The following is a 20,108-nucleotide window of genomic DNA, read 5'->3' on the forward strand; positions in this document are numbered from 1 at the left end:
TAAGGACGCTTGTTATTGTTTACATTAGACCACCCATCCATATTTTAGCAATCAAACTCTCGAATACGCCATCTGGGAAGAAGACCGGTTCCATGTTTTTGGCCTTCTCCTCCTCTTTTCAATTGTATGGATGGTGTTTTCTACACTAGGGAACGCTGCAAGCTTGGTACCGCCTTAATTTCCGGGTTACTGTTTCCGTTGTATTTTAAACCCATTTGGCATCATTGCGTTTTGAGATTCTTGCAAACAATGTATTTGATTACTTATTACTTGTGTTTACAATGCTAAAAATCTTAACACTAACGTAAGATGGTGCACAGCTTGCAACAAGAACAAACAGAAATAAACTTATGGAAGAGGCCATATCAAGACTGCCAAAAAAGCGAGTTATTCAAAATCTAGCAACCATGTCACCATTTTAACAATATATCTCTAAAAAACTAAAACAAATTTTCACTTCAAACTCACCAGAATTACATATTAACATTAATATCTTATGAAATATGGGTAATTGTGATGGCATGTCTTCGGATCATCCTCCGGGATGTTTCCCAGACCGTCGCCAATAGCCCATTGTGCAGCTCTAGTGCGACGTAAATTAACAACAACAACAACAATGAAATATGGCAGATTTGAGCTCAGAAATTATCTAATTTATTTCCTTTATTAAAAACAAAATTATCCGTTTGAAAATATCGCCTATCAGAATATTATGTAGTAAGCAGCTGCAACCGTTTTAACCGGAACTAGAGTAGGTGCCAAGCTCGAGATTATTATTGTCCCCCTTTCTTAATTCGCGATCGCAACACTCGAATACGCCATCTGGGGAGAGACCGGTTTCATGCTATTAGCCCTTCTCCCTTCCCTCTCCTCCTCTTTTCAGTTGTATAGGAATGTACTACGATATTTTCCCTTTTCTTAATATTTTTCTTTTTATTTGATAAAAATATTTTTTAAAATTTCCATGATACTTTTCTTTAGAACTATGTTTAATGTAGTTTTCAGTTCCATATAGTTTTTCAAGTTAAAAGATATTAATCTATATGAAAATCAAGAGAGAAACTAACGTACTTCCTTCCTCTATGACTGTCCACACGCTAATGGGGAAAGCATGTGAAGTGTCGCCATAGAAAAAGAGTTCTGCTCTACGCCACCTGCAGCCCATTTCGATCGCCAATATTTTTCGTATATAATTGTCCCAAATATTTTTTTAAATTTTCAAAATGCTTTCTTTTAGAGCTACGTTCTATGTAGCTTTCAGTTCCGTATAGTTTTCTAACTTGAAAGGTTTTAACGCATTAGAAAATCAGGAGAGAAACTGACGTACTTCCTTCACCTATGACTCTCCCCATGCTAATGGTGAAAGCATATGAAGTGTTGCCATAGGTAAAGAATTCTGTTCTACGCCACCTATAGCCCATTTCGATCGCCAATTCTCATTTTCCTTCATTCAGGTAGCCCATTGTGCAGCTCTAGTGCGATGTAAAGTAACAACAATAACAACAACCTTTATTCAGGAGAAGGAAGCATGTTAGTTTCTGTCTTGAATTTCGAATAGATTAAACTTTTTAATCTAGGAACTGAAAACTACATTAAACATAGTTCTAAAAAAAAGTTCTTGAAATTTTAAAAACTATTTTTTAGAAACTATTAAGGAAGGGGAAAATATCATTGTACATTCCTATACAATTGAGAAGAGAAGGAGAGGAAAGGGTCAAGACATGGTACCGGCCTTCTTCCCAGATGGCGTATACGAGTGTTGCGATCGCGAATAGTCTCCAGTTGTAACTAGGACTGGGCAATGTAAAAATTTTATATCGGGATATCTCGTCTGTTAGATATCGCGATATAGCGATTTAACATATATGTTTGAAAATTATAAATCAGAAATCTTTAAATCAATCAAAAATAAATAAAAGGAATAAATCTATAACAAAAGAATATGTTAATTCCAAAAAAATACTTCTGTAACATTAATAGCGTTGCTTAATTTTTTCAATTAAAATAATGAAAATGGATTTACTTAAGATCGATGTCTTAAAGTAAAATAATACTCAAGCTTTATTTTAATTTCTTTTTAAAATTAAAAATGACTTAAGATATTTCGGTTTGAAAATAATAATAAAACCAACAAAATATTTTACTGCATTAAAAATAGAAAAAGAACTAACAAAATATTTTGCATACATGTATTAAAAATAGAAAAAAAAATAAAAACGAAAAAAAAAACGAAGAAATTTTCACTTAAATGAAACATTTTTTAAATTATATGTTGAAAAAAACGTACGTTTTTTTCCATTATGCTTTTGAAACATTATTATACCTTCTTTTATTTATTTATTTAAAATAAAGTTGAATTGACTAATGGTCAAATGGTTTAAATAAACGCATGTTTTATTTATTTATGTATGTTTTATTATTATTGTCTTTCTTGAAAATAAAATCTACTAAAGATTTATTGGTTTAAAAATAATACTTATTATCTAAAAAAATATCAAATGGACACGTATTAAAATAATTTTAAGAAAAATTTTAAAAAATAGTTAAAAGCTCTATTGTTTATTGGCGATCGAAATGGGCTGCAGGTGGCGTAGAGCAGAACTCTTTTCCTATGGCAACACTTCACATGCTTTCACCATTAGCGTGTGGAAAGTCATAGAGGAAGGAAGTACGTTAGTTTCTCTCTCGATTTTCATATAGATTAAAATCTTTTAAGTTGAAAAACTATATGGAGCTGAAAACTACATTAAGCATAGTTCTAATGAAAACTATCACGGAAATTTTAAAAAATATTTTTATTAAATAAAAAGGAAAAATATTAAGAAAAGGGAAAATAGCGCAGTACGTTCCTATACAACTGAAAAAGAGGAGGAGAGGGAAGGGAGAAGGGCTAAAAACATGAAACCGGTCTCTCCCCAGATGGCGTATTCGAGTGTTGCGATCGCCAATTGAAAACTGTCAAAACAATGCTTAGCTTTTAAAAAATAAAAATTTAGTCGTTTTAACTAGAAGCCAATTTTTTTTTTATAAAAAATAATGCAAACTGTGTTTCAATTTCTTTTATAATTAAAAGCGACTGAAGATTTATTAATTCAAAAAGAATCAAATTATTATAATGACGTGCATTAACAGTGGAAAGACTGAAACTTGGTATATACCTGCCCAAAAGCAGTCAAAATGACTGGATTGTGAAAAAATAACTATTATGTAAAGAAATTTGTTTAAAATTAATTGTTACATTATTTACAGTTATATAACAAGTTATTAGTAAATATTAACAATAAAAAAAATTCTATTTTGTAGAATAAGTCATAAAATTCTAAAAAATTGTGTCATTATATACATCATTGTTTTTCTAATTGAAATTAAAAAGCAGTCAAAATGACTTCCTTGGGCAATCTAGTGTTAAATAAATTTAAAAATAAAACTAACTTTTTGTAACAAAGTATAAATTACTTAAATACAAATTACCCATATAAAATTGTATGGCTTAAAATGAAAAACAATAATTAAAAAATCAATGCAGAATCTTTTTTTTATTCACAATTTCTTTTCATTAATAGATTGAGTTCAGAACGAAAATTTAAGATAACAGGGATTGAGCAGAAATCGCCAAGTAGCAGTAGATCTACTAAAAATAATTGATAAGAAACGTTAAATCCCGAGAGACAAAAGAAAGTGACGAAATAATGCACAACGATCACTAAATATAATAAGTTTCACTGAAAATAATTTACAAGAAACGTTAAATTCCGACGAAATAAAAAGCACAGCGATCGCAAAATAACTTATGCTGAAACGGAAAACCCCAAAGACAAAAATGGCGCATAAAGAAACAAACCATTACGTTATATATTTCAAAACTGGTCCTTGTGCGAAACCGAGAGTTCTGATTCAATTCGCTCTTCATCATTCAACATCACGAAACGAACAGTCTTCGAAGCTAGACGAAATCAAAATAGTCTTCGTTAATGTGGTGACAGCGTTAGCGTAGGCAATGATCCTTGCATGTTAAATCGATAAACCGCGAGCTTCGTCTTATATCGGAGGCCTAAATTAGATTTCTGATGCATCGCCAAAATCGAAAGTCACTATATCTGCGTGTTGATATGTGCGTTAAATCGATATTCCGCAATACATCGCTTTATTACCCAGTCCTACTTGTAACAGACTACAATACTGATGAATACATAAAGCAAACTTTCAAAATATATTAATTCACAAATAACAAAATCCTTTTAGACAGGGTTGCTAACTTTCGACGCTTTCTTGGAAAATTTTGAGTGGAGCTAAGTTTATGTTTTATTGTATGATTCTTTGTTTTATAAATTTGATTTAATATTTTCTACAGCACTATGAAAGATAATTCAAAAGCGCATATGAAACACCATTTTTCTCCAGCTATTTCGTGGTGAGGGTTTTAAAATTTTGAAAAAAATAAACAAAAATTATGAAATGTTTAGTTTTTAATTAACTACTCAATAAAATATTTTGCAAAAAGCTCCTTTTACAGACACAAAAACATTAAGAAAAAATAGCGACTCAGATTTGTTACTTTTCTCCTCTGTATCCAGTAATATAAGTAAAAAATCAAATATTCACAATTGGACAAGACTTTATTATATTTTCTCAGGCAAATATATACATATATAAACAGCAATGCTTGCATACATATATGACTCAAAACATGGCACACACGTGACAAATGAAAAATACATTTTACTATGAATACAGCTGTGGTACAATATATACAGTGACAAAACGAAGGAAAATTTTCACAAAAAATATGTTTAAATAATATTACTTGCTGCAGGGTGTAAATTTAATTGTAATCTTGTAGATGTTTAGTATCAGAGATTCAAACAGTTATCACAGAATGTATTTATAATGAAGTTGTGAATAATTTTATTGTGTTAGTTTTATTTCAAATAATTAAATATTAATTCAGCATAATGAGTAACATTTCACAATATAAATCAATGAAAACAATTGTAATATAAAAGTGTGGAAGTATTTAAGTTATGAGTTTTTAAGAACAAAAAATCCAACTTATTTTTTTTCCAGATAAATAACAGTAATAATCTACTGGCACTCATCAATTGGCTGTAAATTATCTGAACACACAGACTAGCCTACATTTATTTTTAATCTGTATTTCATACAAGAATATAACTAAGCAAACCTAACAGTCCAATATAATAATACATTATGGGTAGTTAGAAGAAGGTGTCTAAATAGTACTTCTAGTTTTTAAATATTTTTAACAAAAAAAAAAAAAAAACATTTCAAAAGAGGAAAACTTGAAAATAAATTTTAGTTTCCATCCAAGAATTAATTTTTAAACAAAATTTGTGACAAATAATAATCACATACATAAAATAATTTTTGTAATCACACACATTTGTTAAAAATGTGCTAAAATCAGCGTCAGCCTTTTGACTCTTTCAGATTATGTCTCCTTAAATTTCTTTTTAACAATAAACAATAACATTGAGCCTCAGTATAAACAAACAAAATGCATCTCACGTTAGAAAGAATTAACTCAATATAAAATGTATTTTTTTAAGCTCAGTTAACTAAACCCTAGACAATAGTGTAAATAAACTCAAATAATAAAAAAAACGGAACATTGTTCACATGTTTGGATAATCGAAATTTCTAGATTACTAATTATAATATAGTATACCAAACTCAACTTAAATGCTTGCTGTCAAACTCAAAAAGATTTTTTTTTATAAAAAAAATTAATATTAATATTAGAAAGATTTTTTAATTTGGATCAAGACAGGACAAAAAGAAAGTCAAGAACAATAAAATTACTGGAAAAAATAAATTTTTAAAACAAATTACACCATCTTAAAATTTCTTTCACTAATACATTTGAGAATGATTTAAAAGTTGTAATTTTAAGAAAATAACAGTGAAAAAAGATACAAACAAACAATGATGGAATATGTCAGAAAACTTAAAAAAAAAAAGAAGTTTTTTTCTCCTTAATTCTTCAATAAATAAGAAAACAAATTATTAAATAAGAAAATTGAATTCTGGTTTCCTTAAACATCATATTACTAAAACATAAATTAGAATAATAGTTGGACACTTTTGAGTTTTAATATGCTATAATTTTTCAAAACATATTTTATTCAAATGATGATATAGATTTAGGAAACTTTAAAAAAAAAATAATAATTAAAAATATAAGTGAGAACTAGACTTTTTTAAAACAATAAATGAGTTCCACATTTCAACTTCATGGGTTTTTTAAACAAAGTGGGTAACAATGGTTCCAGCAAAGGAATTTTTTTTATGGCACTCAGCATTGAAACTTAACAAGTCAAACTTTTACATGTTTTACAAGTTAAATATAACAAAATTACTTTGAATATACTAACCTTTAAACTTTAATATTTTCATAAAAAGCAGCATTTTATAGAAAAACTATCTAAATGTAAGAAAAATATGTATTTTTGTAAATGAAGAAATCATTTACAGAAACAGTAATATTCAGGCACATATCTATCAGATATATATCTTGAATTTCTGTCTATTTTTGCAAATGACATCACATTACAATGCGTTTGTACAAGAAGGTAAAAAATGTCTACAAAATTAAAAAATATCATTTTTAAGGAAAAATAGCTTATAAAAATTATTAATCTTTGTTATTTTATATAAAAGTTACCTTCAGATATAACTTCTGTAAAGTTAGAAGTAACTTTCAAGTAAGCTTCACGTTTAATATCTCATAAGTTCACCTACAGTTCAAGTTCATATATTCTACATATATGCTTATTTTCATGAACATCAAAGCACATTGTATATACTTAGCATGCAAAAATAGGTAAATAATGCATACTAAATTATAAAAAAAGTGCAGTAACATCACATTCAAGATAAAATAGCTCAGACAAAGGAGTAAATATTACAAACATTATACTTAGATTAGACTTCTATAACCTTACACCAGTAAGATTACTATTGAGCTACCAGCAATTTTTATAAGTATCTAAAAATAAGCTACAAATAAGTAATTCTCAATGACATAATTCAATGAAAAAATATCTTAAATAGATACATTATTTAGCATATATCACTGCTCATCATATTATGTTTGTACAAAAAAGTATATCATCATTTATATTAAAAAAAGAAAGCTCAGATTAAGAAATATTATCTAAAATATTTATAAAAATTATGTTTAGTTGTCAGACATCTATAAGGTTAGTATCAAAAATACTGTTAGAGGTGTATTACAATGTGACTAATAATGTGTAACTGAGATGATTTAAAACTCCCTTTGATTTTAAAAATCAACTATAAGCAAAATTATTCATATAATGATTAACAAAAACTATGTTTAGCTGTCAGACATTGATAAAATTAGCATCAAAATATACTGTATATAGTGTGACTAATGTGTGTTAATAGTGTTCTGTGTGTGTTATAGTGTGACTAATAATGTGTAACTGAAATGATATAAAATTTTCCTTGATGATGAAAATCAATTATGAGCAAATCTATAATATTTCTCTAAGCAAAAAGAAGCATTTTAAGCTCAATTATGACACATTTAATAAATGAAAACAAATATATCTTAATAAATGATAAGGATTTCAATGCGAAGTTGTCAAAGATAAAAAAATGCTAGCAAATGTAAACTGGTATTGAATCTCTTAACAACACACGGATACCAGTTTAAAAAGATAACTTTTAAGTCAATTATGAATAACATATTTTTTTATAGATCATATTTATTAAAGTTAATATTGTTAACCCTCCATAATTTAGATCTCTGAACAAGCTTGTGCAGTTTTCCCTACAATACACAAGATTCTTTTCAAATAGCACAAGGAAAAAGCTATTTGCTATGCAGTGAAAAAGGTGGGTAAAATGGCAAAAAATTCTGAATTCAAATGTATTTGTTTCTTACAAGTTTCCTCGATGAAATAAACATAATTACTTTATTTACACTACTTTTATTTTTAAGAGCAGCTTCAATGTACTAGCTTAGCATTACAAATTGTTTCTTTATTCTTTAGTAACACTAGTTTAGAGGGCTTATTTTTCTTGCATTTTAAACTAATCATATGAAAAACTCAAATTGCTTAAAAAACTAATTTCAGATAAAAAGATAATTTTGAAATCAAATAATGCAGGCAATCAATGATTAATTATTATATAAGTGGCCATTTAAAGTAAATGTTGTAAAAAAATGCTGCATTTTCATTAAATCGCTATCAGGAATTTTGAATTTTTGCTTTATTGAAATATAAATACTAGTAACAATTACAAAAAAAAAATGTGTAAGAAAAAAAAAAGACTACCATTAATAAAATTTATCAATTCCCTAGAAAATATGACATAAGTTATTTATTTTATTTCGTAATACTGGAAAAATTCAAACACAAAAATGATATATATAAAGAAAACTAGTTTAGAAATAATTGAGCATTTAATTTACAAGTCAAATGAAAATTTAAGCTATACATTTACATGATTAAATGCTTTTTTCTTTTTTTTAAAAAAAATATCTGTAACGAAACTTTAACCATCATATCACATTATACTTGAAAAAGATGACTTAATTTTTCATTAAAGTAATTACAAATTGACAGAGAAAAAACTGCTGTAAAAAATATGTATATATTTTATCAAAAATTGGTTTGAATGTGGCACTCGAAAATTTCCTTGATAAATATTCCAATCGGGTCAAGTTTTCGTTGTTTGTTCCTGGGAAATAACTTCATCATATGATGGTGGTGGATCATGATCTTCAGAATTCTGAAAAAATAAGTAAATTCAACATAATTAGCTACTTTTTATAGCACTGAGAATATTGGAATCTATAATATATAATGCATATATAAATTACATTTATTGAAAATTCATGTTTTTACTTTGTTAATGACATGTATACATGTTTTTTTTCTCCAAAAAATTTAAATTTTTTGCATCTGAAAAGTTTAGTTGTACTTTTGTTGAGAATACTAGAATAATATAGATATATTTTTTTGAGCTAGTTGTCAGAATTTTAAAAGCAAAGATGAAACAAATGTCAAAGGTTTAAAATTTTTTTTAAAACTTTCAACTTATTGGCAGGTTCATAAAATTAATGTTTTATACAAGAACTGATGTTCTTCAACTTTTGGAGAATTCTTATTCATCCAATTTATTTAACTTTTCCTGTTATGAGCTGAATTAAATCAAAAACATAATGTTCATAAATATATTTTTTTATTAAAAAAAGTAAAAAAAAAAAAAAAATTAGTCAGCAGTAAAACAAAAAATGTAGACTTTTGATTCCTTTTAAATGCACTTTGTTTACCCACAAACAAATTTGTGGATGTTGATTATGGCTTTATAAAACAATTTTGGAATACAACAAGTTTAATTTTTACGATAATCAAATGAAAAGTTTACTCCAACAGCAAGAATTAGCTATACCGCATTAAATTCTATAGGTAAGCTCGAAAATTTGTCCCGTCAACTATGTCTGATTTTTAAAAAAATGGAAAACAGGAAGAAATAGTTACTAGAGTATCTCTTGGTCATGAAAATGTGACCTATGTTTAACTTAAAAAGGCCAACACCTTATGAGGCGTAAAAATCTAGTACACTAACTTCTTTTTCGCATTGCACTTTCTTTTTCAAATAATGCATCAATTCAAGACATTTCTATTATGACTCCCCATAATTAGGGTTTATTAAATCATGAGGATAAGAGTCAGTGACAGTATAATTTTTATAACAAAATGTAAAGTAGTAAGTTAGAAATTATATAAATCTTACATTTAAAAAAAACATTCACACTTATGGTACGAAAAGCAAAGTTTAAATTAAAACCATATAATCAGTGTGATTTAAAAAATAAATTAATTCATTGTTAGTCATTACTAATGTATGATATTACATAATAGAGTCAAAGTAGAATAGATACATCATTGAAAATATAATGTAAAACATTTACCACAGTAAGTCTTACATGAAAAACATTAAGCTCCAAGATATATAGCGTCATTATTTATTAATTTAAAAAAGCAAGTTGATGTTTCAACAAATTATTATAAAAAACATATTCAATTTATGTTTATTCATTTGTTTCTCTTGTTAAAAAGTTTTATAATCAGAATTAATTTAGAAGAACAATATTAAAATACTAACCACTTGTAATAGTTACAACTATGATCAATTACAATATTTACATTTTTAATTCCTAAGTATTGTATTGAGCAACTGTTCAATATGTTAATAAGTATCAGTATTTGTATGTTTATAAGTTTTTTTATTTTACCAGGAACCTTCAAATAGAGTAAGACAAAAACATGCATCTTCTGCGTTCTCTCTCATTCCATTAAAATGAAATGATTTTATTTTCTTATTATAATTTTTAAACTGTTTATACATGCATGCAGGGTACCCTAAAAGTCATCGTATATACGTAAGAGGGTGGAAGAGAACAAGTAGATAGTCACAAATCAGCATAAAATCCATGGTCGTAACACAAACCGTAAAGCTCAAGAGCATGAAACATGCTGTGTTACAAAATGATGGGAAACAAGATGCATAGAGGAATGAAACGAAATGAATAAATGAAGAAAAACATTTCATTCAACTAAATGAAATTAAACAACACTAAGTCCACCATCACAGAAACTGCACAAAATTGCAGGCACCAACATTAATGCAGGCGAAACAACAGAGATCTCTTTTAGGATGTCAGGAGCTACGGATATCTGGGCAACAAAGGCTTCTGCAGATTTATGGGACCGTTGTTGTGGACGAGGTTTTTCATATAATCCCAGACAAAAAAAAGGGCAGACATGACAAATTGGGCGAGCAGGTCGGCCAATTGATTGGACCATCACAACCTATCCATTGACCCAGATACATGATATCTAAAGTGTTATGCACATCCACGATGTCATGGAATGTTGCTCCATGGTGTTGGAATCACGTGTGATGTGTGCTGAAACACGGTTTAATAGTTTGGGCAACACTTCTTAAAAAATCACAAGGTATGGATCTCTATTCAGGCATGCTGGTAGTAGAAATGTCATTATCAGATAATTGTGCACAATGTCTTCACATCAGAGGCACATATTATAGAAAAATGCTCGCTGTGCAATCTTTCAGCTTCCCTTGAATTGCTATTGGCAGCTTTGCGCATGTAATGCATCTCGGCTTTCTCCTGACTTGAATTTGGATTCCTAGCATCAGTGATCCACAGAGCGAATGAAGACAGCAGCTAAGAACAGCCTGATAATGGCAGTCACTGGTTGGTGCTTTCTAGCGCTTTATAACTTGAGTTTAGACTATGAATTGTGCTTGTCTAGTTGTGTTCTCTCACAACTACCATGAGTTTTGAGTACCATGACTTTTGAGACACCCTGTATGTATAAATTTTGATTGGCAGCGTAGAATTTTTTAAGGACGGTATTTGCTCCATGAATTTTTTTTGTTTAATACTAGAATTTAGAGCAACTTTCTCTTTCATAACTATTTATAAGATTAGGTGCAATGAACTAAATGGGTTGGTATTATTGCATTAACCATCAAAAAAATCTTAATTTTTGATGTAGCTTGCATAATTTTTGTTCATAATTTCAAATTTCTTTCTTTCCAGTACCTTTTTCACCCGTATGAATTCGGTAAAATATTGGGCTTACAGAAAAATTTGCAATAGGAGCCGACAGAAAAAGGTGTTGAAAAAGTTTAATGCCTTATGCTTTGATATTTTCCATACTTATATAGTGCAATAGCAGAAAGCTAGCACAAAGTTTTTGAAAAGCACAAAGTTTTAAAGTTAAGTAATTGCGCTAAGTTTTTGATAATTTAAATATATTATCTTGAGTTTGGAACATGTTTTTTTTTTTTTTTAAATAAATTTAAACTTTGCATGCATCCCAGACAGCTAAAAACAAGTTAATAAATTTTAGATGCAATTCTGTTGTTAGAAATAGTAAAATAAATGGGACACAAAACTCTATAACATTAATTCAAATGTACAAAGAGTACTACATTCATTAAAAGTATTTTACTTTTAAAACCGTATCATAATTAGGCAAAGCTTCGTCCAAATGAGGTGCACTTGGCAGTGGTCTTTGACTATCCCTACTTGTAGGTAGATACTGAGAACGTGATGTCACATTACTTCTACCAAATATACCAGGGTATAAATTTTGCCTGAAATACAAAAAGATAGTTAACATTACGAAACATTTAAGTGAAAAAAATTAATACATTTTTGAAATGCACTATTTCCCTAAATTTTTAATACAATAATTATTTTCTTATAAAAGAAAAACTTACAAAACTACAGCATTATTAGTGTTAAAAATCTTGACACAGTCTTTTAAATAAGTTAAAAACTTAAAGTAGTAAGAAGTAACATAAACACAGAGCACAAGAACATAGTGTTTCAAAATTTATTTCACCATACAATACAATAATATCTAAGTTTAATATCCAATTCTTAAACAAAAAAAGTAATAATTTCTGAAAAATCATAATATAAGATCATTATTTTTTATGAGAAAAATAGGTTTTTTAAATTGCTAATTTGCAGAAGCGCTTCAATATAATTTAAACTTGCAGTTTTGATGCATAAAATTGCCTAGATAACATATAACTTCAACTTCATAATTCAAAACTATTTGAATTATTATTTCATACAAAACTATTTTAACCATATGTATGTAATAATAAAAATAATTATTAATCTTAATTAATATTTTTTTTGATAAATAAGTTTTATTATTATGCAATCAGTGAAAATTGAAAGTAATTACCTTTTACAAACTTGCCAAATAACTAAGCAGAAACAAAATATACTAGCAAAGGCAAAAGTAACCCCTATTACTGTAGGAAAAACTCTATTTGTTGGCTTTGGAGGCTCTCCACCAACTAGAATAAAAATATGAAACAAATAATTGAAATTTCCATCATAAATTATGCAGGGGTGATTGTGAGTCAAAGTAAAAATTCCGGAAAATTTCTTGAGTAAGAAAAAAAAAATCTGTTTAAATTGAAAAAAAATTTAAACAAGGTTTTTTTCCCTTCTTCTCAATATTTCTAGTCTTACTTAAAATACATTTAAAATTTTACACATACCTATACCATTTACACATACCTATGATGACCTGGAGAAGTAATTAAAATTTATAAATACGTCTTTCTTTCTTGAGTTTATGATTATAATAATTATTTACTGATAAAAAATGAATATTAATCCTGAATATAAGCTTATAAAGTATCTGGCTCTCCCTTACAAACAAATAAAGTAAACTGTGCTTTTAAGTTTCTGTGCCCATGATCCACATACCACAGAGGATATTTTACGTTAGCACTGTGGTCGGTGCAAGTCAGGATCAGAATTTGTATCAACCAGTCATCACTGAGATTTGAAACTAATTGAAGGAGATAAATTTTAATTTAAAGAAAACCAATAAAACAAATCAGGGATAAATAAAATTATACTAAGATAATTCAAAAGGATCATCTTCAAGAAAATGGTAAGATAAGGATAGATTCATTGAATTAAAATTAATTAGAGTTTTTATCTGAAAATATTTTTCAAAACAATTCTTATTGAAACATGAAAAATATTTATTACTTATTTCACATTACTTTTTTTGTATCTTTCTTAGTTTTCTTAAGAAAAATTATTGTTTTTAGTATGGAGACTGAACAAATTCATTCTCATGCTCATAAAAACAACAAAATATTAGTTTTTGTTTAGTAATTAAATTAAGCATTCAGTCAATAATTTTATGTAAAATGAGGTATTTGACAATCTATTCTTTTATACAAATTCTAATATATTCATAAATAATCATCATCAAACAAAAACTATTTGAATGCAATATTTGCAAGGAAACATATCTGTGAAATTTTCAAAAAATTTTACTTTTTATAATTATAAAATTTAACGGTTCATACTTTTGAGAACATTTACTCAAAAATAGAAATTCATTCAAAGTTAAAAAAAAAAAAAAATAGTCAAGAGGAAGGGCATTTTGCACCAACAAGCATATGAACAGAATATGATATCATAAATTTTAAATGGTGCGGTCTTAAAACAATAGAATTCAAACTAGTGAGTAGACAATCCACCCAATAAATGTTTGGATACTTTTTGTTTAGAATGCCATGATTTTGATTAAAAAGCATTTAATAAAAAATTCTACATGCAACAAAAATTACTTCAATGCAAGAAAATTACTTTTTGCAAGTATATGCAACAAAAATTAAGTTTTCAGATGTCTTCAATGATAAGTTTTAAATTCTTTATCATAAGTCAACTTAATTTAGCATAGCGTATTTATTAGCTATGTAACCTGTAAAACGCAACTCTTTCAATACACATTAAAAAAAGCTTTATTTATCATTTTCAACTCTAAAAGGTATTATTTGTGATAAAAAAATGTAGCAGTAGTTATTTTAAAAAAAATACACGTAAGTATAACAAATATTTACTTACTTTTCTCACATGCCTTGTCGCCTTCATTATATATAAACCCTGCATGGCATTCACACGTGCTTCGATATGGCAATTGTGAACAATAGGAATTACGGTCATAATATGAACATTCTTCTGAATAATCACATTTCTCACTATATTGTTTACCTATAATTAAAAGTTTAATGTAATTCACAAGAAAAAAGTAAAAATGAAATGCATAGTTTAATTCTGCGAGTAAGAGGAGCAATGAATGACAACGTGACCGAATAAGAAGCAAAATATTTCTTTTCAAAATTAAAATAGTATCATTTACAACTTTTTGGAAATTTAACTGGTTGCTTATTACATTGTCAAGATAAATAAACAATAAATTCAATAAAAATTGATATAAAATGAAATGACATTAAAAAGTTACATTCATAAAAATTCAAATCACTTCAATGCTCAAAACATGTTGCAAATTTGTTTTTAGTCATTCAAAATATTCTATCATGTTTTGTAATTGAGCAAAAAGGTAACATATTTGATTTAAATCACCAACAACCTAAATTTACAAACATGGGTAAGGTCAATCAGATGATCAAAATGTTAAAATTAATATTTTTATGCAAATAAAGTGTCATTTTAAAAGGTAAAAAGCAGAAAATTTATAAATAATAACCTTTAACTTATTAATATCAGTTTTCAATGAGCTATAAGGCCATAAAATGAAGAGCTACATCATTTGAAATGTTTAACCATTGTGAGTGAATCTCTAGCAAATACAGTTTTTTGTTGAAAACTTCACAGCAATAATAAAAAATGTTAAAAATTTTTTAATAAAGTAAACTGGATCAACACAGGTTATCGTACACAAATGTGTAGAAATGTGCACATTGTAATTAAAAAAAAAATCCAAAGATGCACTTTTGATAGTTCATGTTCGACAACAATATTTATTATTAATTGTTAATTATTTTATTTTTTTTTTTCGTTGAAAGATTCCATGCCTCATTTGTATAATCTATTTTAATTTTAAAAATAATGAATACTTTTAATATAAATTTTAATAATTAATTATTTTTATGTCAGATACCATTGTTTTTCTTTTCAATACTTTTCATTTATTTTTATCCTATATTTTGCTGTCTCTCTATCAATTGATATGAAATATGAATAAACCCTTCTAAATATTCTTTTGCATTTATTTAGAATAATATATTTTTCCTTAGAAAAATGAAATCTGCGTAGCTGTACAATACTTAAATAGTATTTATATGAACTTAAAACTGATTTTGCTTAGAACAGCCAAAAAAAGGCATGTAATTGTAACAAAACTGTTTTTTTGATTTGGAATACTTCACAGACTTTTTTTTGTATTTGTTTCTTAAGGTGAGCAATTCAGGTTTGCATTCAGAAACCATTCTTAAGTTTAAGCACATGTTTATACTTAGGTAAGTAAGAATGCTTGCTAACTACTTATCGTACGCATTCAGATGTAAGTACTAGACCTTGTTATGACAAGTAAAAGATATAAATAGATTAATATCGTCAGCTTTGATTTATAAAATACAGTAGGGAACAGATTATCCGAAACGATCGGGACCATCGATATTCCGGATAGCTGATTTTCCGGTTTTCTCAATCGCCACAAAAAGTCGTTTTTTTTTATAGTTAAACCCAACTAAAAAACATTTTTTTAAAAATAATCTTAAAAAGAAGAAAAAACGATGAAGTAATACACTAATGATTATTTCCAAAATGATGGTAAGGTAAACATCTTTCAAAAAAGAACGAAAAATCCTAAAATCTTATGAGGAAATTTTTTTTTTTTTTTAAAATGGCGGGAAAACTAATCGAATTTCATTCCTTTTTTTTGGTTTTCCGGTTTTCTGATTTCCAGATAACGGGTTCTGTACTGTACAATACTTATAAAAACTGTATCAAACAAATATTTAATTTTATGAAAATAAAGCAATAAAATTATCAATTTCCAATCTGAAGTGAGAAGATCTTTTTTGGAGAAAATTTTTCAAAGATAGTTAATATAAATTTTTTCTTCTTCTTCATTTTATAAAACAGTAACATATTTTTGAATAGATTTTTTTATTGTATAGTTAAAAATTACAAAGCTGCAGTTATTTTGGACAATTTTTTCCTAAATTAAAAATTAAAGTTTTCAGACTTACAATTGTTATCATTAACTTAAATTTATATCCAACCTGAAAATTTACGTGTAACACCAAAAAGTTAAATTCTGGCACCGAAGTAAAATTTTTTAAATGAACTATAGATTATTTTTACAAGTTTAGAACTGCCTAGAATGCTTCATTATAATGATAGCTTCTAAAATCAGCTAAGTTTACATTTGAATTACAAATAAATTCACAGAGTATTGATAATTGTAAATGAATGTGATTTACGTCTGACATCAACAATTTAATCTGTTTAATTTCAACTTACTATGATCAGTTTTTATAAAACAAATGGTTTTTTGATTGATCACAGCATACTAAGTAATTGATATAAAAATCTGATCATTGTAAACTTAACTTAATTTTTTATGTTTGACACTATGGAATTGCCCATATGTGAAAGTTATTTTTGAGATAAATGCATTTAAAAAGCAGGGAGCAATTGACAAAAAGGTTAAAAAATAAAGTTAAAATTGTTAAATTTGCAAATGGTTTCTTTGTGTGATGTCAATGATATATTTCTACAAATCAAGGAAGATTTAGCATTTTTTTGTTAAAAATATTTGTATAAACAATAACTTTTTCTTAAACAGATTAAAAAAAAACCCCTTCTATTTTTAAGTGATTCATTTAAAATTAGCAAATCCTTTGATACATGAACATGAATTCAACCATAGTTTCTTAATAGTGTAAAGTACAAGATTATTATTTTTTTTTCTTCAAAAACCTGCAAAATCTACAGATTTATGATACACAAACATCTAACAATGAATTATAAAAACAATTATGAGAAACTAACATAATATGAAAATTCTTTAGCAGTTCATAATGGAGTTATAATTAATATAATATGAGAGTAGTAGTTATATGTCATGAAAAATGAACATTTGATAAAACTCTCTATCTTTAAGATATAAAAACCAAGAATCATGAAAAAAAAAACAATGAGAATTCAAGATTTGTAAAGTTTGCAGTTATATTACACAAAGCAGTAGCTGAACTTCAGAGGAAACAAGTATTGTTAAAAATTCTCCATTTTTATTATGCTAAAAGAGAAATAATGAGAATCTCGATTTTTAAATTCTTTTGAAGTTAAATCACACAAATCGAACAGTAGTTAAATGACATGAAAAACATGTATTGTATATTAGTCCTTATCTTTAATACATGTCTTTAATAATAATAGTATTGTTCGTTGTTATTGTTATTGTATTGTTATTGTTCGTCCATTATCTTTAATAATAATAGTATTGTTCGTTGTAAAAAGAATATTTAACATACCTTTTTTACATGAATGCACAGATATATTCACAGGAAAATCTGGTTTACATCTGCAGATATTTTCTTCATCACAATAGGAATTGCTAGCTAGGCATATTCTAAATATTTTATTACAAGGCTGCCCAACATGATTTCGACCTAAATGAAAATTAATATTCACATTATAAAATACTCTGGCTATGTTAATATGATTTTAGACCTATATGAAAATGTTTAATATAGATTTCACAAAATCAGATACTTTGACTAAATAAGTGTCATTGTAGTGGAAAAGATGTTTATAACTGATGCCTTATAAACCAAATTCTAATTATGATCAGTTTCAAATTCTATAATCTAAAATTCTAATTAATCATCTTATATGTACAACAAACTTAAAAAATTAGCTAAGAATAATCATTATATTTTATAATAATACTCTACAAGGTTTGATCTAGATGAGAAAAAATAGGAGAACATGGCAAAAAATTATATTTAACACAGATAAGGAAAGGTTAATTGATATTACATTAAGAGAATGTAACGAATATAATACAAATGTTTTGATACAAAATACTAGTTAGCGAAATTGAATTTTGCAACTTGTCATGCCTGTACATGACTAATAGTTGTGGACATGACTAATTTAAAAATTCCTTAATAATTATTTAATATTTTTTTTAAAAATCATTCATAATAATACAATGCAAATAGTCGAAGGAAATAAAATTTTTAAGAAAATATATCTTTTAACTGCTTTGATTTAATAAAACTTGAAAATAAAATCATTAAGAAGTAAACATGTTCTCTTAAAAGTATCCCATATTTAAAAACTAAATGTAAAAATGACGTTTTTTCTATCACTAATTTTGCAAATACATTATATCTCCTAAAATATCATGTTTAATTACAAATATTAAATGCTGCAATTGCATAATTTTTTTTTCTCGCTTTGTCATATCCGCAACTTTTAAACTCAATTTTAGCATTTTATGCGATTTAAAGAAAGTGTATCATGTTTTTTAAAAAAAAACTAATTTAATATTTATAAAATACAGTCAATGACTTTTAATTTGATATATGGTTAGTTAAATTTATCGAATAAATTTTTTTTTTAGCATGCCGGGCTACAAATAGTGTGGAATTATCCATTAGCTTTGAAATAATAAAAGTTTTAAAAAAGGCAAGGGGTATAAATTTAAATATTGTATTCCAATGACTGTTTCCCATTGTGAAATTATTAAAATTCTTATGCAAAATTATAGTCAGTTCTTACACATTATTATAACCTTAATGCAAAAAGATGATTACAAATATCACTTTTAGAAGCTTATATTAAAACTAAAGCAAAAAAAGCAATTAAAATATAACACTACGAATTCGAACTAAAGTGAAAGTATCTTAATGTTTGTCATGAAAAAAGAAAAAAAAAAAAACTGTAATGGAATCTCGTTATTGAAATCAAACATAGGCATAATAATTTTTGTTTGACGGTAATAAAACTCCTTAAATATTTCAACGAGACTTCGAACTGTTTGTTTGTAAATATATTAGAGATAAAACATATGCATATATTTTATTTCTATATATTCATAATAATAAACAGTTCAAATAACAGATAAAATATATGCATATATAATAAACAGTTCGCGCATAAATGACACGACGAAATTTAAAGAAAAAAAAACCCCTCACGAAATGGGAAAAATAAATAATTTGAGATTGAGTATATAAATGATCAGCAACGATTTACATTACCTTGATTTAATTGTAAGTTCATTAATGATTATTGCAAAATATAAATAAATGTATAATAATTCGGAAAATGATAAAATTAATGCTGCAAGAAAATCATAAAATTCGAAACATTTCCCTCGTATAAACTTTTTACTACGCCCGATATCAACAGTTGCGACACTGTTTTATTTTTTGTCTTCACAACGTTGTTTACATACTACAAGGAAAAATAAATATTAAATTTAAACAAGAAAAACAGTAACTAACTACGAATACCTAAGCATTATGGTTAACTATAATTATTTAAATAATTACCTTCTGATATGAGATTTAGAAATAAGAGCAGTAACAGTAGGACACTTGTAAACATTGCAGACAAACATAAACAAACTAGTATCCATTACTACAAAGAAGAAACTTATTGAGTTTCATAGATATAAGGAACCCGTAAGAGGAAGTGAAGGTCCTATCTTCCC

General features: G+C 26.8%; 1 protein-coding gene across 1 annotated transcript; it reads right to left on the minus strand.

Moving 5' to 3' along the window:
• Positions 1-7,105: 7,105 nt before the first annotated feature.
• On the minus strand, positions 7,106-20,094 carry LOC107443342 (uncharacterized). The gene is made up of 6 exons (XM_016057170.4): positions 19,948-20,094; positions 17,917-18,054; positions 14,480-14,626; positions 12,789-12,903; positions 12,039-12,183; positions 7,106-8,781 (listed from the first exon to the last, which is right to left on the minus strand). The coding sequence occupies exons 1-6, from the start codon at positions 20,000-20,002 to the stop codon at positions 8,710-8,712; spliced, it is 672 nt and encodes a 223-aa protein (XP_015912656.1). The 5' UTR covers positions 20,003-20,094; the 3' UTR covers positions 7,106-8,709.
• Between the last annotated feature and the right edge of the window lie 14 nt (positions 20,095-20,108).

The sequence above is a fragment of the Parasteatoda tepidariorum genome, chromosome 12 (genome assembly GCF_982258835.1).
Source record: "Parasteatoda tepidariorum strain Cologne lab strain chromosome 12, Ptep-v5.0, whole genome shotgun sequence".
NCBI classification, from domain to species: domain Eukaryota; kingdom Metazoa; phylum Arthropoda; class Arachnida; order Araneae; family Theridiidae; genus Parasteatoda; species Parasteatoda tepidariorum.

What these genes read in the sequence shown, in the direction of transcription:
- LOC107443342 (XM_016057170.4), bottom strand. Translation starts at nt 20,002, where the DNA reads ATGTTTACAAGTGTCCTACTGTTACTGCTCTTATTTCTAAATCTCATA. An exon ending in TGTGCATTCATGTAAAAAAG is followed by an intron (nt 14,627 to 17,916) that starts GTATGTTAAATA and finishes TTTTAATTATAG; the next exon opens with GTAAACAATATAGTGAGAAA. An exon ending in ATTTGGCAAGTTTGTAAAAG is followed by an intron (nt 12,184 to 12,788) that starts GTAATTACTTTC and finishes TTTGTATTTCAG; the next exon opens with GCAAAATTTATACCCTGGTA.